The sequence below is a fragment of the Sinohyriopsis cumingii genome, chromosome 11 (assembly GCF_028554795.1).
Source record: "Sinohyriopsis cumingii isolate HCF-2022 chromosome 11, ASM2855479v2, whole genome shotgun sequence".
NCBI lineage: Eukaryota > Metazoa > Mollusca > Bivalvia > Unionida > Unionidae > Sinohyriopsis > Sinohyriopsis cumingii.
The window spans coordinates 95,807,069-95,832,565 of NC_142971.1; the positions used below are offsets into that span (position 1 = coordinate 95,807,069).

The window sequence follows — 25,497 nt, forward strand, 5'->3', positions numbered from 1 at the left end:
CTTTCTTTTCTCTGTAATTTTTAGCTCTGCAAGGATGTTCTCAACATCATCTGGTCTTTGCCACAATCCATAATAAAGGATTGCATTTGTGTGCTTGGATTTTACTTGCAGTGCTCTTTTTTGTTTCTTTTCTAGGGCAAGTTGTTTATTTTGCAAACTCTCTCTTCGTTTTGCCTCAATTTCTTTCAGTCTTTCTTTATATTTGGCTTGTATGTGTCTACCTTCTTTTCTACATTCCGATAGCAATTTATCTTTTTCCGTTATTGGAAGTGACTCCAGCCATTCTGACGTTTTATTGAATACAAACATAAGAAAGGCCTCGTTAGAGATAGTGGTGGCATTTGGTCTGTAACGGAGAAAGAAGTCAAGTATTCCAAAAACACGCTCAGGAACTTTGTTATGTGGTATAACTGACTGGGTTTGTTCTCTGATTGCGTCTGTTGGCTGAAAGTAACTTCCACCAGGCAGCTGTTCTTTCATGGCCTTTCTGAGAACACTTCCAAGTCCTTTGAAAGCCATTTGTGCAAGAGCACATGCACTGTCATCAATGCCATCACAGGGCTGAACAAGTTTGGCATAAATTTCGTCTTTTTCAATTAGACTACTTTCAAATGGGTGGTCATTACCATTAATGAAATCTGTAGATTCTTGACTAGCTCTGTCAAAGAAGGCTAGCAGTGCATGATAACTGTTATTCATGTCTAAAACATGAACATTACTTTCAATCAATCTCCATAAAGGGGCTGTTATTAACTTTGATATGAGCCCCAGAACCTTACAGCTGGCAATTATGTATGGCTTGTTCACAAGCGATAACGTCAGTTTTTGAAGTCTGTTACTTGTTCCATGTACCGTTTCAAAAAACTGCTTGATCCTCTGATGGTGGTAAAAGGCTATTTGACCCATTAAAAATATAACATTAAATCTATTTCCTCGAAAATTAACAAACATGCTCTTCTCATTTTGAGACTGACAAAATGTTCTAAATGCACTATAGCAACCACTTTTCTCGTCCACACCACGAGCAAAGCATTTTCCACAGAAACGTAGAAAAGAGATTGTTTTAGCATCAGAGCTAAACAGTTCACCAGATGATGTCTCTTCCTCATCTAAAGTGTCTGATGAAGATGTATCCTGCTCCTCTATTTTCTCAAACAGGGAGAGAATAGGAGAAAGGCATTCAGCAAAATTTACAAGTAAATGTAGTCCACAGAAAAAATTATTAACTTTAACTGTGGCTGTCTGTTCGCCCTCTGTCATGTCATTCCAATTACTTGAAAACGTAAGCATGACATCTCTCCTATATTGCTCTAACATTTCTGTAAAAGCTAAATTTGTTTGGGCTCTGTCAGACATAAAATCTCTTATGTTGCATAGAATACTATTCCCAAGGGATGTATTATTATTGATTCTGTAAGATTCACACATATCAGAAATGTCATCTAATATGTTCCTAAAAATATCCAGTGTAGTTCTGGCTGATTTGTCAGACATATCTCTCAGACCCAAAAAATACAAATTTTTGTTTTCATCACTTAACAAAAATGTTTGGTACGTCTGCCCAAATTTTCTTGTTTCATCACCATACAAGCATGTATTTTGTGCTGTACCAACAGTAGCTCCAAGCTGCTTTTGTCCAATAGCAAGTTTTTCAGCTATTATATTATCCACAGTTCTCCTCGATGGAACTTCATTAGGAGTTCTGTTAGCAAGCTTTAAAACTTCTGTTATTACTGGACCTACATTAGCTGATGCAACATTATAACTGGTAATGTTCATAATGCATTGTCTTGTATTGGGTGTGTAACATTTCGTTACAGGATCATATAGGTCAATTACAGCATTATCTTGTAGAAGAGCTTGCAAATAATCTCTGTCCTCTGTTATGTTTTGCAAGTCTTTCTTCAGCTGACTATTCTCTTTACTTTCAATATCACTTGCACTTTTTGATGCTGTCAACTTTTCATTTAACATTTTCACGTTCTCTTGCTCATGTTGTAACTGAATAGTTAATCTGATGTTGCTGAGCCTTAAATTTTCATTGTCAGTTTTCAACATTGAAAGCTTTTGCTTCTGGCGAATTATTGTTTTTTGCAATGCTCTGTTGTTTGCAACAGAAGCTCTCTTAATGGCATATCGTGATAGGGTTCTCCTCAGTAGAGTGTTTTCATAACGAGCATCTCGTTTCTCTTTAGCAATGAAATTGAATTTCTGAAGCATTTTTTCTTTATCATTTATTAACTTTTTCATTCGAGAGGATAGTTGCAGGGTCTTTGATTTGAATTTCTTTGATTGAGTTTTTAATTCTTGAGAATGAGATCTTTTAAGACTTAAAATCTCATGCTGATGTTTTTCTATAGTCTCTCTAATTTCAACAGTTTTTTGTTCCTTCAATGACTCTGTTTGTTGTTCTGACTGTTGTTTGAACTGTGACAATTCAGTTGCTAAACTTATACATGCTTGCTTGCAAGATGAAAGTTCCTCTTCATAAAGTTTTCCACTTGTAACTTTAGGTGCTGTCACAGTGTTAACTGGAACTGAAAATGCTTCATTTTCAAATTCATTCTTTGCCAACCCTCGCTTCCCTTTAAGTTTATTCTTGTATCGATACAGCTTTGCAGTTAGAGCTTGTTTATTAATAGATGATGGATCAAGGTTAGCTATTTCTGCAAATTTGTTTATTAAATAATGTTCATCAGTTGTCTCTCATGTACTTTTATAAAAGATGTCAATAGCTGTCCGAACATTTAAAGTTCTAATGTCTTTATTGGACTCCATCATCAAGGATATACATACACCAGCATGCAAAACACAAAAAAATAAAAGAAACTCCGTACAAGATTTGTTAAATGTCTGATAAGTAATAACTATGAAACACAATTTTGCTTACTACCAAGATAATTTATCCCGGATTAAAATTGAAGAAGACAAATTAATGCTACTAATTGGCACGAATTGACGTGTGAGTGACCTTCTTATATATTTAAAGCAGGCCGAATAAAACAGTTCAACAGAAGATAAACAAAAAACTAATTGTTCTAAATCAATTCTTTATTCATTATTATTGATAAAATAACTGACTATCATATTTTGTGTACAGTGATTTTCAGCTTCTAATATTTGCATCTTCACATCGATCCATATACATGGTGAAATGAAAACGAGGCTGAACAATTACATCGAACAGGGTCATACAAAAATGAATAATTGCACTTCATTACGTGGACGATTGCAGCAGTTTTGTCTCTATTCAGTATAAGAAATGAAAATTATTTATTAATATCTTGAATAGAACTGCGTAATCGGCCCATAAATTATTTTCATTAATATTTCTTCTCTTCTACGGTCATTTGTATTATCCGCACTGCGCGCTTTTTAGAAAAAAGTGTCATTACGCATGCTTCAGAGACTTTAGAAAATATTCGGCACCTTTCGGAATCATGAAAATATGTGGCCGTTAGTAAAATTGCCGTAGAGTGTACCCACCCATTCGGATTTTCACACATTTCCATACCGAAAAGTTCCGTACATATTTTGGTATGTCTCCTTTGGTTACCTCCCCTACCCTTTGCCGTCCCTACACATATCCATTTAAAAGACATTAACGTACCAACGCATACATTTCCGACGACCATCGCATGAATCCAATCCGGCGAATTAACCTTTATTTTCACCATTACGGTTAAAAACACTTTCTAGCAGAAACCATCAGACGGAAGTAACCCATTCTACCACCAGTTAAATAACATCCTGAAAGTAATTTGACAAGATCAAATGTTTAATTTGCTTTTTATTTAGGATTGTATCATGATAATTTTATATAAATGTCCACACTTGCACTGGCTCAGCATTTCTGCAAGAAAATAAGGGATCCACAGATTAAATGGAACATGCTATTGGCTAATGTCAGTTAAGCTGAAAGTCATGTACAATTTATTAAATAAAATTAAAATTTAACTTCTAATTTTACTTGCAAAGTAGGCAAAGAAATGAGCTCTGTTGCCTCACAACTAATGTTTCACAACAAAATAAAAGGTGTTTACAGTGTTGGCAATTGTCACCCATTTAATAACAGAATACCTAAGTACTAGTGGTTGATGCATGGCACATACACAGCATTTGGAAGATTCATCCTCAAAAACAGGTAAACTGTCTTGTTGGTTGTGATATAACCTCTGAGTTTCTTCCAAACTATAGCACAAGACTTCTTTCAAAAAGTATGTGCTTTTCTGACACTTCAATTCTGCAGTTACATACTTCACAAAACAAATGAAGAAGGGGCCCCGAGTGGTCTAAAGCGCTCTTCGTTATGGATCAATGCCATCTCACCTCTATCTGCGTGGGTTCGAGTCTCAGATTCTGCCAATGTGGGTGTGTGAGAAAGCTTGCCAGTAGCTTCTCGTCGGTCGGTGATACTTTCTGGTTTCTTCCTCCACCATTAATACTGGCTGCCATGTATAGCCTATCGTGTGCTGAAAAATGGCGTTAAACCCTACAACAACAACAAATGAGGAAGATTATTTTTTGGGGCACTCTTAGAACCCATACTTTCTGACTTGTCTCTTAAATTTTGTGTATTTTTGTAATGTTTAGAAGCTTATGATTGTTGCATGATGAGGACATTAATTTTCTTTGCTAGAGCACATTTCTTTCTGTGATTTTTGGACAACTTTTATTATGGTTCTCTTTTTAAAGCAATTTCCTAGATCTTCATCTTTCTTTGATGTTTTGTCTTTCATAATATCACCTGTAGGGTAAGATTTCCATAACATTTTCTTGACTAGCATCCTTCACATGGTAAATGGTTGATGGTGTTACCTGTGTGTCTAAAATTGTCCTTGAAAATGGATAAATTCCAGATTTTTCAAAAATTTGAAGTTAAATTTTCAGGAGACATTGCCTTTAAGTATGGTTTGCAGGTACATTTTGCAATATCATAACTTGTTACTTGTTGGTCAGCGTTCTTCAACAAGAATTGTGCATGGATTTGAAGAGTGCAACAATACCAATGTCTGGGTAACATGGCTTGTTTGTGGTGTCAAGACAAAAACAATACATTAGTTTTCTTTGCCCAGTCAAGAAATGTTAAAGATATATGTGACTTACGTCAATTGAGTAATTTCATTTTGCTTTGCAACATGTTTGGTGATGTAATTTGAACATATGGTTGAGTTCTAATTGGGAGGAGCACATTCTAAACACTGATCTTTCTGCTTCTTCCATGGGAATACAGGGTGTGGTTTCTAATGACATTGCCACACTCAGTGATGCACTGCATGATTTTGATGATGCACTGCATGTGCGTGAGAATCCTTGCCACGTACAACTCTTATAGGGAGATGCTCAATGTTTATTACATTTCAGCAGTGTTAAATGATCTTACTGACCTGTCTGTTAAATTGTTGACTGTAAGGATAGTTCATAGCTCCTTAAAATAGCAGTTTAGTACTTCCTTACAAGCATGTTTTGCTTGCAACATAGACAGTTTCTGTGGAATGGCAAGTTTTAAATCTGGCTACCTACACACAAACCGATCAAACCAGCTGAATGGTCTGTCATGCAGACCTTTTTTCCACAATAAACTGCTTGATCTGCTGCTAGAAACTGCACATTTGTCATGGTATCCAATCTCATCCATATACTTGAGCTGATTTATCAGTTGTCTATTTTATTTGATTATTTTACTAATTCAAGTTTCATTAGAGACTCGTGTATCTTTTAGATCCTGTCATATATATATATATATATATATATATATATAAAATTGTTATGATGATGCATATCATTTATGACGTAACTGTTGTTTTAAAATAAAAGATGTTATCTGTTACTTTCAAAACATTTCGTGCCTGAAGAAGCATAGATTAAATGCAAAACAAGTTGCACAGAATTATAGGTGTTTGTTTTTTAAAAATATTATCACAATTCATTGTCACTGAAAATTCTCGCAGGATCTGTGTATTTCAGTGTATACATACCAAAAATGTTGACATTTTTGTGGAAATTGTGCTGACAGATTTCTGTACTTCCTGGCTACTACTTTACAATGGTATACTGCTGAACCTCATGTGTTCAAAATTCATCCGGAATTCTCATTTGCCAGGATAATTTTGCAGTGGAGTATATGCTATTTTGTAACAAAGTTTGTGTTCTATGTAATCGATTTGTAAAACAGATCTCCTGTATCCTTTCACAGCTGTTTTAATATCTGAACAGCAATGTTGGGTGACTGCATTACATAATGGAAAAGCTGGAATTCAACCAAAACATTTTGTAGTACGCATAGGGTATTCACTTTGCTGAATGTTGCTGGCTGATTCAGAGTGGAAGCTTTATTATGACATTTAAGGTGGAGAGCATTCCACGATCAAAATTAATAGGTTTTCATTTAGACTATTTTAGTATTAAATTTTAGAATAACACTTAATATTTAATTTAATTTGAATAAATGCATGTAGAAGACCACATTGACACATACTTTAAAAGTTATTACTGTTTTTGCTGTCATAGTAAGAGAATCAAAAAGGTTGATTTCCAAGTTTGAAGCTAGATATTTCTGTGAATTTCTAGCCGAAATCAGAATACAAAATATGAACTGTCACATTTAGATTTTTTAACCAAAATAACTTTTCTGTTTACAATATAGCAAACAAAATTATTGTTCAAAATTAATATTTTTGAAAAACATTTCGATTTTTTTAAATTTCAAATCAGACAAATATCATGAACTATCAACACTATCAAACAATAATCTATATAAATTAAACCATGGTTTTTATTGATTTCTTATGCAAATCTTGTTTTTTTTCACAATATATTGTCCAAGTAAATACAGAGTGACTTTTACTGCGGATTTTGTCAGTGTTAAAAATTTGCATACAGTTAAATGGGGCAAAAATGAATTAAGAAAAAATACATTATCATTGTAAGAAAAGATTCTTTACTAAAATGTATAATGAATATGAGGGCCATAAGATACTGTAAGCAGAATATAGTGATGTAAAATATTGCTCTATGCTATTGTATTGAACCTGGCCCCAGTTTCAGCCTATTGAGTATAAGCTTTTTTTTACTACTTTTGTGTGTGTACAGATTTTAAAGATAAGTTCTGCATAAATCTAACAAAGGCATTACATATCTTACCAGTATGTATGAATTCAAGTTATCTAAGAATAGCATTAACTTACTTAGACCCAAAAATTAATATGTGTGTGTGTGTATATATATATACACACACACACACACACACACACACAGACAGACAGAAGGAAGTTTACTGTAAAAACTGTTTCCCACCATAGATTCAGTGTCAGTAATTGTATAATTTATCAATAAGGTGAACTATTTCAATTTTGCACAAAAGGCTACTGAGCTGCTTTGAAAATATTTCACTCTTAAATTGGCAATGCGAGATCAACAGTCTTAAATTATTTCATTAGATTTGTTTCATTAAATGTAGTTTGGAACTTCTTGACATCTGGTACCTGGAAAGTGCTGAGAAATATCATAATTTAAATCATTGTAAATGTCGTATTTTAATCTGAGAGGAAAGTGAAGAGTCAGTGCTCAAAACAAAATTCAGATAGGCCCAGTGGTTGTGTATATAAAAACAACACAAGACTGGACATGAATTCTACAAGCCTTATTCAGATTTCATGTGCCTAAAAGGGCCCTGATTTTAATCATGAAAAGAAATAAATGAACTCATATACAGTTGACTTGTGTTTATTCAGATCTAAAAATAATTTAATTAAAGCATTGTTTTCCTTCAGGTCCTGATTCTCAAGTTGCTCCTTTATCCCTCATAACACCTCAAAAATCACACTGCATTTGTCCTAACTCTCCCTATTTAAACAGTAAGTTAATCATTTAACAGCTTACCGCTTCGGTGGCCTAGGTTAGTGGTTCTGCCTGGGATGCAGGAGGTCATGGATTCAAACCCTGATGGAATCAATACAAAGACTTACACAAAATGGTACTAACACCTACCTCGCTAGGTGCTCAGCATAAAGAGGTTACTGTTAGGACTGGTCAGCCTGATGTCAGGATAATGTGACTGGGTGGGGCATGATGCCCCCTTGCTAGACATCACTAAACTGTTACAAAAGTACAGACATTGTAGTGATATGACCGTAAAGTTGTTAAAGTTATGTTAAAATTTGAATCATACATAGTCCAGTGGCCTAAGTGTTTAGAGCATTTGCTTTGGATGCAGGAAGTTGCGGGTTTGATCCCTGGCTGAGTCATACCAACGACTTGTACAATGGTATTAGCATCTGTCTCGCTTACCACTCATCCTTAAGAGGTTACTGTTAGGACAGGTCGGCCTGGTGCCAGGATAAGGTGACTGGGTGGAATATGATGCTACATGTCTGCTGCTTGATGCCTGACTGCTAGAATCCTTATAAACTTTCACACTGAATGCATCATAGCTGACTGAAAAATTGTTAAAGCTGCATTAAAAATCCAAATCACATACACTCATTAAAACGATTGTTGTGTACATGTTAGCCTTCATCTGTACTCCGCCATGCACCACTACACAGGTCACATTGATTGCTGGAACAATTTCTGGGTGACTGGTTCTGATTTGCATCTGTAATGTGTGTATAGAACAAGTAAAAAGTCATATGTTATTCTTTCTTTTTCTGAAGATTTTAAAATAAAAATCAGTTAATTTCAAGCATGATATTCACCTTTAAATGCTATGAGCTGTAGACAAACTATGAAGTGGTATTTTTGTCCTACCACCGTTCCATTCATATGTGTGTTGAAGCCAAGTGAGCACTAATTATAGGTAACCCAGGCAATCTGTTCCTGGTTCATAGGTCACATGATTAGCTTTGTACAGCTTTTTATACATCTTAAAGTAGATGATCTTAATAAGGATAAAGGGCTAAAGGGATGAATGTTAATATAGCATCATCAAAAGTTTAATAAAGGGCAAGTCAATAAAAAAAAATTCTCAACAAGCTCATTGGCACTTCACTTAGAATACAGTAGGGGCCTGATCTGAAATTAGAGGTGCCCCAGAAGTCTGGCTGTCAGGTTTTTGTAGCACTGATATATTGTATTGTCTGAATTGGCCAGATGTTTGATACAAATCAGATCATAATTAGGCATGATTAGCCCATATTTATGTATGACTGAAATACACAAATGGGTATTTAGCTAGGTTCATTGTGCTGCTCCATGCTACCAACTTCATATTTAACACATGATAACCAGTCTCACTATATTCACACATGTCACAAGAGCTATTTTGCAGACACGCGTTTTCTTTTCAACAGAAGTTAACCCAGTTAGTGAAAATCAAAGTGATACTATCCAGCAGAAACTATATTAAGATGTTTCCTACTCTTCATGCAGTTCACCATCAGGACTAGTTAAATTAATTTTTGGTTTTAAATCTGAAACTGAAACAGCAATACTAAGAAAATTGACCTGAAGCAATGACATTTTGAGCAATATATTTATGCCCCCCCCCCCCCACCTATAGATGTAATCAAATGCTTTGAGGGTGTCCACTTTTGGAAAATCAAAAGCTTGAAATGATAATATCATTATATCAGAATTTACCAAACGTGACCTATTTATACAATATGGTCTTTAAGTAACAGTAAGAAGTGAAACCAATAAGCATATTAAAATTAACAAAGACATTTATTTCTCAAAGTTATAAAAGGAACTTATAGTATTGTTAATTAAATCACAAATAATCCCTGAATGTTCTGTCACAACAACAAATGTATAGATTGTTCCAAATGAATTCCAATATTGAATGTGCTGATATGACAGTAGTCTTGAATAGGTTGATGTACAACCAAGTCTTAATGTATCACAATTATATAATCCAGTTGTCTTCAAAGGAATTCACAATAAACAAATTTTTTAAGTAATTAAAATAATAATTAAAGTAGTGTTTTAGTCCAAAAACTTGTTGGGCACTTTGTAATTTTAGTGAATATTTCAAATAAATGATTCCTATCAAATTATATCTGAACACAGCAGTAAATGATTCCACATACTTAACTTAAAAGAGAAATGAATAAGTTTGTTTACCACATATATATTTACCAATTTCACTTGACGTAAGTCACAATAAAATGCTCAATATGTGGCTCAAGTTCTCTTCCAGAACATTCTAAGTTTGTAAATAAGGCAAGGCCATGAACTCAAATTGATAACAAATTTTTAACAATGACAAAATCAGGTAGGCTATAACTACTCTACCGGCAATGATGGACAAAAGTGAAGCACACAATATGAATTAAATATACATGATGCCAAATAATGTTAAATTCCACATACCCCAGTCCCCGTTTTGAATATGGTGGGAAAATGCATGCCTCCAAATTTGCATGTTTCTTTTTTTTCTCCATTTCCATGTTGGAGTTATTCATCATCTAATGTAAGTTTCACAACATCAATAAATCTACATGATTCCTTTAATTTTCTACCACAGGAAACAAAAGTAAGATCACCATACAGTCAGTGCAGGCAGATGCTTTTTTATTCATAAAGATGTCTGGTAAGTAGGAATGTTTTTTGGAATGAAGTACCTTATTCCCTATGATTCAGATGGAATTTTATTTTTATATATATATATATATATATATATATATATATATATATATATATATATATATATATATATAATATAATATGTTTGGTCACATTCTGCTTTTCTTTAAAGTACTATTCGACTACAAGTGCCTCCCTCTTATAAGATCCCTCATTCTGCAGTATGAAAGTGGCTTTATAGGAGGTGTGGCCCCTCATGTTGTTGTTTTTTTACACAGAATTGAGTAATAAATAACTACGTATGAAAGGTATAACTGATTCTTATATATTTAATATTTTTATTTAAAAATCACAGGAATAATTTAAGGTTATGAAATGAATGTGATAGAACTAATATCAGTGTTAGAAATAATCATCGTTCTAGGTGCTGAACCATGCATATCTGGTTTTCCCATTCATAGCAGTTTAATGTATATTGACAATGTGTGTTTTGATCATTCTGTCATCAAATTTCTCAGTAGTGGTCAAAGGGCTCTCCATTTTTTAATTTAATAATAATAATAATATTGAGGACTTTGTATAACGCCTAATCTTTAGAAGCTCTAAGCACTTTACAACATTAGACAACCCCTATAAGATAAGAAACATAATAATATTATTACAAAAACAAACAACATGAAATTAGAAAAACATTAAAAAATAAAAAAAACATGCTGATAATATTTCAGGTAGGAAACATTATTAGGTCTTTAAGTTTGTTCTTGCAGTCGAAAAAAGTGAGTTTTGAGAGCCCTCTTGAATGTAATCACTGTGTCTTTGTGTCTAAGTTCAGTGGGCAATTCATTCCACATTGCTGGGCCCTGGTATGCAAAAGAACGATGTCTATATGACTTTGTTTTCATAGTTGGAATAATGAGTATACGATTGTCAGAAAATGAGCGTAAGTATCTTGCTGGTGTGTACACATGGGTGAGGTCAGATAGGTATGTTGGACTAGAGTCTGACAGTGAAATGTAGCACAGAGAACAAATTTTGTGTTTGATTCTGGTTTGAATGGATAGCCAGTGTAGGGTACAGAGCAGCGGGGAGGTGTGCTCTGATCGTGGTACTCTAAGTCGAATTTAGTCGAATTGCTTTTATTTTTCATTCTAAACTTGAAATGTCTGATGACATTTTGTGCTTTCACAACAATTTATTCCTTCATATGTGATTTGTAGTTATCACTTGTGATGCTAACTATTTACAAAAAGAGTAAAAACATTCCCTTTGGGGAGGCTCCCAACCCCCACTTTGGCAACTCACTGTCCAACACAAAATCTAATGAAAGGCCCTGAGCTTGCTGGAACAAATGTCAATCTGTTGAGTTGTGAATTTAATAAATATGAGTGAAATCTGATTAATTTTTTTTTTAAAGGAATCTAGAAAATCAGCTTATGACATCTGTAATTGGAACGAACAAGATTCTAGGGTTTAACGCCATTTTTCAGCACAAGATAGGCTATACATGGTGGCCAGTATGACTGGTGGAGGAAGAACCCTGGAAAACTCAGGGAAGAACCACCGACCCACGAGAAGCTACTGGCAGGCTTTCCCACGTACCCACGCTAGCCGAGCCTTGGACTTGAACCCACGCAGACAGAGGTGAGATGGCAGTGATCCGGAACAGTGAGCGCTTTAGTCCACTCGGCCACTCAGGACCCCGGAACGAACAAGATAGGTTATTCATAACATGATATGCTGTATGAAAACTACAAAGTGGTCAACAATCTTAAAGCTTCAACAGGTCTCAGATGCCCATAAATAATTTGTTTTCGTCATTTTTAAGATAATTTCCATGATGATAAAGGATGTCTTAGTAATCGTTGGTATTCAGGTCATCTGGTTTCAAACCACAGAGACCGTTATTTCTTAGTAATTTTGTTGATATGTGAATATATATGAATGTGTTATCTTTGGCAGACTGCAAAATTAATGACTATTAAAATGCAAACCGCATTATGCAGAAAGTACGAATTCAGATTTATTGGTATTGGACTATCTTATTTTCTGACTTGTTTGTTTTTGCTGTTTTTTCCTTGAAATGGTTTCATTTAATTGTCATAATTTTGGGCTAAAAATGTCACTTGAATATTAGAATATTTCATTGCCACTCTGTTTCTCACTTAATCATTTTAGATGTTGAGTACAGTCTGGAAGATCTGACTGCCTTCCTGGAATCAGATGAAGAGCTAGATGTTGCAACCAATGATAATAATCGGAAACCTGAGAATACATCTAAAAGTAAAAACTTTTTTGGTCACTTTTAGAAACTAGTCCTTCAGTGTAAGACATTGACTCTGATATGTATGCAAGGGACAAGTTTTCATCTTAATGCTTGAAGGCAAGGGGCTGTAATTTGTCTTATGGATTTAGTCAACCCGAGGACTATAGACCTAATTTTCAGTAGTATTTTGCATAGGTGGAAACCAATTTTGACACTGTTTCACCGATTACTTTTTTTGTACAAAGAAAATATGCCATAAGCTATCAGACATAATAATTGTTGGCTACCATCACTCTTGAGCCAGCAAAAATGGCACCCAACAGTTTGATTGGGCTTGGATAAACATACCACATATCATAACTGCTTATTAAAACAATAAGACCATGACCTGTCACTAGCATACATATTGGAATTGGTGTCTACATTTTAGGACTACTTTGAATCAAACTTTTCATCAGATTCTCTTTCAAAGCTACACCATATAAATTGACCCAAGGATCATATTGAATAAAGGCCTTTTTTGCCTCACCCGCTTCAATTTACTTCATGAGGTGGCTAGTATTAATCTCTAACAAAAGTTTGTTTTTTCATCCAAGTTGCCATGGAAATCATGTATTCAGGTAATATAAAAGAAGAAAGGCTACTTTTTCCTTTTTTTTTCATGTTTTTCGTTGATACTGATTATACATAAAGTGCGCATCATATTTAAAATGACAATATTTTTTTATATAAAAAAATCTGGAATAACACTGCATAGGATAAGGTTATAATTTGTTAAAGATGACTCACAATAAACACTAGTAATGAATATTGAATGATGAATGAATCAAACTTACTAATCAACACTAAAACTTTGTAAAGTTTCATTGCAAAAATAAGTAGACTTATATGACTGATGATAAAGCTTCAGAAATCTCTTCATGGATCAAGACTTTGTTTATAGTATGACATTGCTTAACTTGGCATTTGTTCTGCAATTTCCAACACCTGCATGTATAAAAAAAAGGTTGTTTTTTGATATGTGATGATGTGATCGAAATCAATAAACATAATGAATATAAGTTATACATGAAGAAATTTCAGCATGCAATGTATTTTTAATGAGCAAACTTGTCTTCAGAATATCAGTATGGAGCACTGGCACCTAGAAACTAAACGTTCATGAGATTTGCTATGGGGAATTATATATATATATATATATATATATATATATATATATATATATATATATATATATATATATATATATATATATATGCCAACCATTATTTTTTTCAAAAAAGATTAATTTGACTTTCTCATGTATATGGATTACACGTTTTTGGTACTTTGAAAAATAAATAAAGTAATACATTTGTTTTGTCATTATTATTATCATTTCTTTATTTCCACTCATATAGATTTAAGAATATTCTTTAAAACAATGACTGCTGCATAAGAATAGTATAAGAGAACATTATTTGCTGTTGTATATGATCTGTTTTCAAGAAAACAGATCGGTTTCTTCAGATATGAACTTTGCCTCAGAGATTCATTATATTCATAAGCTAGTTAGTTACCATACTGGTCTGTAGTTTTGAAAAAAATAGCACCAGCTGTTAAACAAAATGCTTTATGGTGTGAGTTAAAGATGATACTTCATGGAAAATGTTAGAGCAGGTGGATCTTTTAAAACATTGTTCAGATCAGAAAAAAGCACAAATCAACACCTATTTACAAACTTTGAAAGAAGAGTATGAGAGTAATGTAATACAGCACTCAAAGCACATGATCATGCTCGTTGCAGAATTCCAGTTCTCGATTATTCAGTGAAAATTAAACATGTAGACTAGATAAGTGAGTGCTGAATTTAAATAATTTTTGCTGTTTATAGCAGTTGTATATGACCTGTTTCCAAGAAAACAGATCGGTTTCTTCAGATATGAACTTTGCCTCAGAGATTCATTATATTCATAAGCTAGTTAGTTACTGTGCTTAAAATAATTTAAGTATATTTTGTGTTTGTGTTCTGGTTCTAATCCATATGAATTTTTACCCTTGAATTTTGACCAGCTGCATAACCAGGTTAGCAAAAATAAATAAATTTTCTTTTTTTTGTAATTGCTGCAATTCTAATAGCAAAATTGTGTGTGCATGCACATACAGTAATTCCAGATTTATGGATATTTTCCTTTTTTAAACCGAGTTGAATTTCAATATTTTGATCTTTAAAAGTTGTCCTACTGTGCGGACCTTTTATGAGAGGCAACTTGCCTTGAGAGACCACTTTTGGAATGATCTCAAGATGGGTTTTACTGTTTGTAGCCAAGCACTAAAGCAAAATACAAAGAAGCAAATTCACTATTGTATACACATACAAGACCAACCACTGCATTATTCAAATTGTGAGGGAATTTTGACAAAAAAGGGATCCCTGTTTGCTATCATAGGAATCAGATCTGTTGTCACAGTCCTGGCGGGTCTTGGTCTCTGCAGTTTGCAAGGAGTAATCATTAAAACAAACAATATAGATCTGACAGTGTAGTATATTATGTTTGCCTTTAATGATAACCAACATCACCCCACTGTCACCAATGTGCAAAAGTTTGCATGTAGCTTCCTGTGGGTCAGTGATTCTTGCCAGGGTCTTTATGTTCTTTTCTTTCACAAAGTATTATTCCTATCATTTGCTAAAACATCAAAGATTCTGATCTATTGTAGCATAAAGGGTCGATATTGTTTGTAATTCTGATTACTGCTAACAAACTGCATAGACCCATATTTGCTGGCACATTAAGCAGTGGCAGATATGGATCTGTGCAGGTTGCAATTGTACTTCAATTATACTCTAGTGTGTATGGTAGCTGCTGGATAAAGTGGCCGGTTATCATGGGGTCAAGTCTGTAAACTGGGTCTCATAAAAGGGTACACCTCTGACTTCATAACTTGTGCAAAATGGGGTCCATAAACACCTATTGCAGTATAAGTGAGGGCACAAGGTGCCTTGTGACTTCTTATAAATTAAGAATGGGCTGCCGCTGCTGTATATCAACAATTAGAAGATTTATTATTTTCTTGCCTTAAAAGAGGGAGTTATCAGGGCAGAGGCATATTACCTGACAGTATAATTATATTCTTTTTATTTAGGTGTTGATAAAGATGAGTGTGATATTGATGCATTGACAGCCTTCCTTGAGGAATCTGAATCTGATGGGGAGACAACTGCTGGTGACCAAGATGAAGAACATCATGGTAAGACCATTGTTAGTGGGGGAAAATACTTAAGTGACTTTGCAAAAATATTATTTGCATGATTAATGCAAAATATACATATTGATATTCAGCACATTTTTGTTGGCAAAGTTGAATTGTCGGCCTTCTGTATCGTCATTTGGCAAGAGTTATAACCCCTGCTTTTCAGACCAACACATTTTCTTTTCGATGCAATATATCCCTTGATTATAAATGGATTTTAAGTAAATTTCGTATGCTTCTGACATTGATAAGACCTTGACTGAGTTTATTGTTAGCAGTTTGCATGCTAATTTATCAGAATTATAGCCCCTGATTATCAGTTTTACCCACTTTTGTTTCTGTACAATAACTCTCCTAATTGGATTTCAACCAAAGTTGATTGGCAGCCTGATATTGATGTGGTCAATGAAAGTCATCTTTAGTTCTATGGCCAAAAGCAAGTGTGTAAAAATATTTTGTTTATTTTTCCACATGTTCTTTATCCACCATTAATACTGGCAGTAATGTATAGCCTATCGTGTGCTGAAAAATGGCATTAAACCCTACTAAAACAACAACAACATGAAATATGGAGTAAACGGTTCACAGCTCTTGTCTTTTAGTTTTATGTGACCTGCATACTTTATCACAGTGTTCTTTGGGCCAATATAGACGTTTCATTATATCTGAGAGCATAGGGATAATTCAGTTTGATGTGTGCAAACTATTGCTTGAGTATGATGAAATATTTTGATTCCAAGGGTTAAGCCCAACATATACATGCCAAAAATTACACTTTTGGCATAATCATTATGCTTTTTTTCAGTGAGTTGCATCTTATGCTTTCTGTGTTTGGATTACGCTTTTCTGCTGGGTTTTTAAAAAAAAGCAATAAAAGCTGTGTTTGTAATTTATATCATCATTTCTCAAATTCCACTCATCATAAAATATTAAGAATATTCGAAATAGAATGACTGCTGCATAAGAATAGCGTAAGGGCTGATATCTCCATCATATAGATATGTGTATTTCCTGGTTTTCTATTTATAGCAACTGCTTTGCCCATTTTCAAGAAAACAGGCAGGTTTTGTTAGTAAGAAACTTTGCCTTGTAGATTCATTATATTGGCAATGAACATAGTTAGTGGCCTTGTCTTTACTTTTAAAGAAAATGGCACCAGATATTACATGAAATGGACTTTTATGGGTTGAGTTATGGCTTCTTAGAGCATGTGAGTCTTTTTAATTTCAAAACATGACCGATCAGAAAAAGGACAATTCAACGCTGCTTTAAAAAAAATTAAAAAAGAATATGAGAGTGAAGCAGTACAGCAATCTGATTGAGCACATAATCAGTGATGTAGACTAGCTAGAATGAGCGTTGAATAGAAATAATTTTTCAGAATGTTTTGTGTTTGTATTCTGGTTTTAATCCAAATGGATTTTTCCCATTTGTGCCAAGTATTTTGACCTGCACATCCAGGTTAATAGTAAAAACAAATGACATTTTCATCTGATGTACTGAATTATTGCTTATTAGCTATCATGTCGTAACCTGAACAGTAGCGGTACTATTGTTAGTAGTAGTAATATATAGATTACACATTTTATGCTCAGAATACTTTTTGGGCAATTATGTTAGCCAAAATTATACTTATACATTTCTCATGGCTGGCATGTATACCAGTTTTATGTCCTTTCCACGTGCTTCACTCAACTAAGATATATATTACCAATATCATCATATACTAGGAACTTGAATGATGTATCAAATATCTACACAAGACTTTGAAACAAAAAAGCCCAGTTCTCAAGAAACACATGAAATTCCAATATTTGAGTACACCTGACCACACCAAAATGCATTATATCAAACCAACCCAATCATAAATGAATCTTTATTAACAAGGATTATAATAACAAGGACTGACATGTTATATGAACATTATAGCTGGCAATAGTGGCACCCATTTGCAACAAATTAAGGAGGAGGAGGATGATCATGAAGTGCAGAGGAGACAATCTGGGTCAGAAGAGGATGAAGAAAACATTTTGGCTATAAAAGGTAAATTCCTTGTCTGTATATTGATTACTCGTATAACAAAAGTGATAAATTACTAGTTTTGTAATGATAAGTCAGTAAATTTAGTCAGAATGAAATTTATATCATACAGACAATTCAAGGTATTTCACTCTTAACATATATGTGTCTTTCACTAAGAAAAATATTAAGATTTGAACCCATTAAAAAGAGCAAGTGAAAGTACTAGAGTTGCAGCTGAAGGAGAAGGTACAGCAGCTAGAGAAAAGTGGTGGATGCAGTTGAAATACTTTATTATCTTTTGCAATTCATATTTCGTTACAATTATTTATATTTTTTGTTTATATTTGTTTCATGTGTTTAAATTAGTAACTTGAAGTTGCTACAACTCTATGGTCTTAAAATAAGAATTAAAAGAGCCAAAACCAACTAGTTTTATAAAATTTAAAGTATGATTTATTTCCCTAAAATACAAATTGAAAATTTAAAATAATATACAGGATGGTGATTGAAATCCTAAGTAGTTTTAAATGTTTTATGACATCCAGAATTATTGAGTATTTTAAATCTCTCCCAGTGGTATCCCAAAATGTCTTGAAATGAATTCACAGAAATTCCATAACAGCTAAAAGTCCAATTAATCTGAATATTTAAAGCACTTAATAATTCCAAGACTGATATTAATACTAGCAATACTTAATTCTACACAGTCATGATACAATTGAAGATGCATATTCCTTCAAGAACAATTTGAACTAATAAACAGGGTCAGGTGACTTTCTCTATCCAATCAGGAATTAGGTCAGATTGGCCTTTCAAGAAGTCAAAATCATGTAATGTTTACCAGGATTTACAGTTCAACACAACCTTAGATCTTCTGAATAATTTATGCACCATACAATTATGACTATCTTTTAAGGAATGAACTTAACTGATGGAGAAGATTAGTATTTAAAATAATTATTAGCTAAATGACAACAATGATCATGAAAATAATAAAAGTAATATAGCTATACATAACAAAGTAGAACACTTGATACTGAGAGAAGCTTTTGAACTGAAAATTAGTCATTAAAAATCATTGCATTTCACTTCTACTAATATGTATCAACCCTGAAATGGTTCTGCATGAAGCTCCATAGTCTGAATTCATCTTCATTATTTGCCATTGTTTAACATCATTGTTCTGTGCATGTTTTTAATGGTATAAAACTTAAATTCTTCAGAACAGTAAATAAGTTAACTAATGTATCTGCCATAGACCAGATGTGACATCACAACTATATCCATTATGGTGACTTTTATAGCCCATATTATCAACACTAATGATTGAAATTAATCAGATATGTTATTAAAACTACTTAGTGGATTTCAATACAAATTATTGTATATATTTCCATATAGTATATAGAATCAAATCACATATGAAAACTTTTTTCTGTTAAACTTAAAATCTGTGAGGCTTCACAAATACAGTAGTCTTTTTTTTTAATTAGGTGCTGAAAGTTTTTAAAAAATGTATAAATTGATAAAAATGCAACTTTTGTCACTAAAAGTACTTTAATCACGTATGTCTTGCCTATATATCTTCAATAAATATTTTGCTTTCAGTAGAAGTTCGCTTACTCAGAATAAGAATTTGAGGAATTGTGAAATGTAACCATATACTTAAATATGTTGGTCCAAAAATAATCAATAATATATCTACAAGTTACTTTCATTCATTTTATGAAGCAGCCTGCACCAGACTATTGTGCTCTACAGAATTCATATAATGTAATCTACTCATTTTACAGAGGAAATGCTCCAAATGCAGGAAAGAATGATGCAGTTAACACAGATGTTGGAAAAGAAAAGTTCACAGACTGTGCCCAGAAACAAGGGTCTCTCTCTGAAGAATGAAATACAGACCCCCAGTAAAGTCAAAGAAACTGTGTCCATGACAAGCAGCCCAATTATGAGAAATGTGAACAATGAACCAGGATCCAATAAGTCTCCCAGATTGAAGGAGAGGGTCGTTCCAAAGGGTATGAATTTAAAAGCTAAGGAATGTAAGTGAGTCATCAAATTAAAAAATAAGACTGTTACACATAGATTCCTAGGTTTATGATTTCAGTATAACTATGGGGAATAGAACATAGGTAGAGATGAATGGCTTCAATGATTGTATGCAATTGTTCATGTGTTTGAAAGTTTCATTCTGGGAGATTTTATTATTTTTTATTTTTTATTTTTTTAAAGTATTGACAAAGACTGCTGACATTTGTCACAGATCACTTGAGTTTGCTCATGCTGTCAAAATTTTAATATAGTTTCTCTTCTATCTTTTGACCTCCACGTTCATCCTTATAGTACAAAGATTTGAGCACACCTCCCCATGCTCTGTAACCTTCATTGGCTACCTGTTCAATCAAGAACCAGACACAAAATCTGTTCACTATGTTACATTTTGTTGACTGGCTTAAATGTAATATATGTATCTGACCTAACCCCATGTGTACACCCCATCTAGAAACTTATGCTCCTATTCTGACACTCTTATTCTCATTGTTTGCACTGTTAAAATGAAGTCAATCAATTTATTTTACCTTGTGTGATGATTGTAAGTATTGTTTGATTTTCTGTCATATGTTAGCAATTCCACCATTATCATAATCCACAGGAAGTAATTGGATATCGTGCATAGAGCCTCTTTCACATGACATCACTAATTGATGCAAACTCTTTCACTTCACTAAGTTTAATTGGCATCTTTGGTCCTGGACGAAGCATTCTGTTGTAGTTTGAACCATACATAAAGTTTTAAATGGCTGAATCATAGCGTGATTTATTTTTAGATGATGGTCTTGTTTGGCAATTACTGGCTGATGATAGTGATGATGGCAATTTATTTTTAAGCCTGTGTAGTATATCATGTTATTGGAGCTGGAAAACTGATAAAAGTGAGAATTTTAGCTGCTGTTAGAATCATTGTCAACATCACTGAAGTAGCACATATAGTTAGTGTCCTAATTTTGAAGGTTCAAAAACACTGCAAATGTGTCAACATTTTGACCAAACTTGGTACACTGTGTAACATAACATGCATAACGTTTCTAATACTAGATGTGTAATTTTAATAGATCTGATCACCAGCTTAAGAGGTATAAATCTCTTTACTCTTTATCAGGCTATTATTAGTGCCAGCACAGATTAACCCCTTGGTATTCTTGATGAATGCTTTCTATTGTCTCAATATTTAGTTTACTACAAAAATTTTATTTACAAAAATGCATGCAATTGAAACAATGAATAGAAACACTAATTTGTATTCTTCGATTCACCTAGATTATGTTTTTGTTTTAGAATAAATCATTATAAAGTAAATTATAATGTATTGTCCAACACGATTTATCCTACATATGAAAAACGTGGATGCATTATTTTACTTTTTTAAGGGGGGGGGGAAACAACCACACTTCAGTATTTACCAAACACTTCAATACCTGTTTGTCTTTATTCCAACTCCACTCTGTTAGAGTCATCTTGAAATCAAAATCTTTAAAAGATGTCACCTCAAGTTGTATAAGCATTAATCTGTTGGGGGGCCCCGAGTGGTCTAAAGTGCTCTCCGTTACCGATCACTGCCATCTCACCTCTGTCTGCGTGGGTTCGAGTCTCAGATTCGGCCAATGTGGGTATGTGAGAAAGCTTGCCAGTAGCTTCTCGAGGGTCGGTGGTTCTTTCCGGGGATTTCCCGGGTTCTTCCTCCACATTAATACTGGTCGCCATGTATAGCCTATCATGTGCTGAAAAATGGCGTTAAACCCTACAACAACAACAACAATTAATCTGTTGATTTTTTTCTGAGATTAATCTGTTCTGTATGACTGTTATGTACAATTAGTCAGGGCTCATATGTATTGTGACATAATCCATCACTCACCTATTAGTTAAAATCTTGGCATCATCTCAGAAATTAAAGTGCTGGAGGAGAAAGTATAGAAGCTAAAGAGCAGTAGTCTGAATCCAGTTTCAGTGACTTTTTTTATAAATATCATTTTCCTTTTCATATTTGTTTCTTGTATTTAAAGTGGTAACTGAAGTGGAACACTTTATACCATGAGCAGTCATTGAAAACTGAAAAATGGTCATTGAAAAGTCATTTAATTTAGTTCTCCTGATCTGTATGTACCGTGTAACCGGTCTCTTCCTCTACATCCATCATATGGTCTTTGCAGTAAATAGTATAGCATTATAATGTTAAAGGTCTCATTTTTCACAGTTCACCTGTTACTTCATGATTGTTCTTGTCTATATCTGCAGACAATGAGACATCGGTATCACTTTCCCATGGAGACAGGGCAGTGGAACAATGTTAGGAGTGCAGGTTTCAAACTTTATGCCCTTGCTGTGATAAATTTTAAGCCATCGATTTTACCACACTTTACCATCCCCATAGTTGATGTGCTTAGATTTTTTAGGCCTTTATAGCGATTTGTATTTTTTTAAAATATAATTTATCTTCAACCTTTTGGACTGTTTTATTTACTGAAACTATTAGCAGAATTTTGCACACAAAAATCCAGGTAAACATGAAATTCAGTATATTTGTTTGTATACATATGTAAGTTGTAGTAATTTTTCAATATTTTGTACATTTTTTAAATAAAGACTTTTGTCTGCAGTCAGTGTATGCCTGTTTTACAAACACAAATCTAGTTGAAAGTAATAAATATGTAGAAGTGTATCACATTAGAATTGGAATGGGAGACAATTCTGCAGACCCTTTCTAACCAGTTAAATTTTGTTTCCTTTCTCCAACTAACAGGTGGTATTAAAATGACTGAAACAGAGGATAATTTGTTCTTTACTGACCCAGTTACAAAAGCAACTCAGAGCACACACCCTGGGAGCTCTCTTCCCGTGATAGACCCTTCACATGATGAAAATAGGATGAAAGTTGATGCCAGGACTCTGTTTGGGGACAGTGATAGTGATTTTGAGGACCTGGATGGAGGTGCTACTATGCTATATGTTTATAATATAACTTTTCTGTTTAGATACTTGGTGTGACACTACTGTTTACTTGATTTATTCTACACAGCCTGCCAATAAACACCATTGATTGGACGGGGAAATTATTAGCTTCTTTGTGTAGTATTGTTTCAGAGGGTATGTTTTCTGTCTTTTAGAATTTAGGATACCTTTCAATATTTGGTGTTCAGAAAGACAAGTTATAATTTTACCAATGTAGCATGTTTTGGGGACTTTCCTCGAACTGAGTAATTGTAGCAGATGGATAATTCACTGTTTTATAATAGTTATATTTATATTTCCTTTTCCACCAACTTGGACATCAGGATGTACCATATTTCAGTAACAGCAATAAACAAGTTAGGCTCACATTTTGTCCATGACATGTTTTCTAAACCTTATTTACCATCTGATCAGCCTAGCTTATATGCAAAATATTTCCAAGAATAAAGATCAAACTATCAAGTTTAATATTTGTACTGATAAAATGAGTTCTTCTGTAATTTGTTAGAGCCAAAACAGGGTTTGAGCAAAGAGGAACTAGAAATAAAGAAGCTGCTAAATGCGGGACCACGGAAAAGAGAAGCACACATTCCTTTATATGATTCTGCTGTTCTGAAGAAAACCTCCCCTCAGAACAAATGTAAGGACACTTATATCATAACCATGTTCACATACATTTGACAACAACAGGATATGTTTGAATAAAGTATTTTTATTTTAGCTGGTTGCATTTTAATAACTATGGCTAGTTGTATTTTGATCTAGATAGGTTATAATATTCATACTCGTAAATTTTTGTAGGATCTGATTTTACAATCGCTTTGTTCACTTCTTAATTTTGTTACTTAACATATTGTATCATTTCATAATTATGGATTATCGTTAAGTAGGTGCCATCATATTTGTATCTCATCGTTTTAGTAGATGGAAAAAGTAGATATAACTGCATCAGCAATATTAAATAGTTTAGAAATTGTATCTGAACTTTAGATAAGATTTTAGTGAATTTTTTCTGACTTTGGTAGAAATATAAAATGTTACTCTTGTCCATCTGTTTATATGTCCATCATACCATGGTTAAATTTTGTGTTATGGTCATTTTGATCTTAAGGGATGGTTTTTCATCCATTGTCCAACCATCGATTTGCATAAGCTTGTTATCGTTACTCCTAAATTACTTGGAGGATTGCCATGAAACTTTACAAACATTCAGCCCATTGACTATTTGCAGAGATGGAAATTTTCTGGTTTTAGTAGAAAATCCAGTTTTTTAATGCAGACCAATATGCCCTATTTTGGTAAAATTTTTGGCGGACTTTTTGTTTGTTGTTGTTGATCGGAATATTTATTTCTGGATGTAATTCTAGTAGGAAAGAAGGTTTTAAAATACACCAAGACACCTTATACCAGAAGTTAATTGTACAGGCTTGAATTGTTCATTGTTTCAATCGTTCATGATGCAGTTTCAAGTAAAGTCTCATACACTCTGATCTTTTTATGGCTTCTATGGAATTGAAATTTCTTGAAAGAGGAAAATATATGGATACAACAAACTTAGACCAGTCAGTAAAAAAAAAATCGTTCAGATGGAGCTGGCAAGAAGAAAAAGATCACAATAATGTTTTCTGAATATATTTGGAAATTAGAGGAACTTGGACTTAACTAGTGCATGAGCTGCCAAGACAAAATTCTGGATCTGCTGGCAAAAAGGTGCTCCCTAACCATGCTAAAATTAAAAAGCACAGACAGGGAAGATCAGGTTTAAATATGCATAAACATCCAGCAGTTTTTCAGTCACTTTCATCTTTGAAATTGCCAGTGACTGCCTCAGTCCAAGGAAAGCGTTTCTCATCAGCTGACTGTCCCAGCTTTTCGTTGCCCATCCTGGCACCTTTCTCACCAGGGGTACAAAAAATAATTTAAAAAACCCCCAAAATTGATATGTGCATCGAATTGAGCTGGTTTAGCCCAGTACACATTATATATACTAATCATTATTATATATATGTTTAAACAAAACCTACCTTGCCTTATTTTAAAACCAGTGTAATAGGAAACACAAATACAAGCTGAAAGTAGAGGTTTCAACAGTTCATAAAAAGTGACTTGTTAGAACAATGAAAGAGTATTCAAGTTAATAAATAATAATAGTTAATTGTTTTTTATACATGTTTTGAAGATATTGAAAGTGTTTTCGATTACTTGTAAAATTCTACACTTTACATGTGCCCTGCAGATGCATGGAAAATTTTCAGGTTTTTCCTTTCGATGCCGTTTCCATCTCTGTAGTTGGTCAGAGATGAAATGATGCTGCTTGGACATTAAATATGGCCAAAACACAGTAGTCATTTTGAAAATCTTGTTATCACTACTTCTCATAAAGGGATGATCATATCAGCATCTGGTATTTACATCAAGACTTCTTGTTATGTCTAGTA

At 33.6% G+C, this 25,497-nt stretch overlaps 1 protein-coding gene across 1 annotated transcript in view; it reads left to right on the top strand.

The window, feature by feature from the left end:
* Positions 1-25,497, top strand: part of LOC149789053 (protein MCM10 homolog) — a 94,062-nt gene that overhangs the window by 1,861 nt on the left and 66,704 nt on the right. Inside the window, exons 2-8 of the mRNA XM_089975240.1 lie at positions 10,466-10,531; positions 12,700-12,804; positions 15,914-16,018; positions 17,951-18,064; positions 19,837-20,067; positions 22,851-23,039; positions 23,568-23,699. Coding sequence (XP_089831366.1) covers positions 10,525-10,531; positions 12,700-12,804; positions 15,914-16,018; positions 17,951-18,064; positions 19,837-20,067; positions 22,851-23,039; positions 23,568-23,699 — 883 coding nt within the window. The 5' untranslated portion in view covers positions 10,466-10,524. The remainder of the gene's footprint in view (positions 1-10,465; positions 10,532-12,699; positions 12,805-15,913; positions 16,019-17,950; positions 18,065-19,836; positions 20,068-22,850; positions 23,040-23,567; positions 23,700-25,497) is intronic.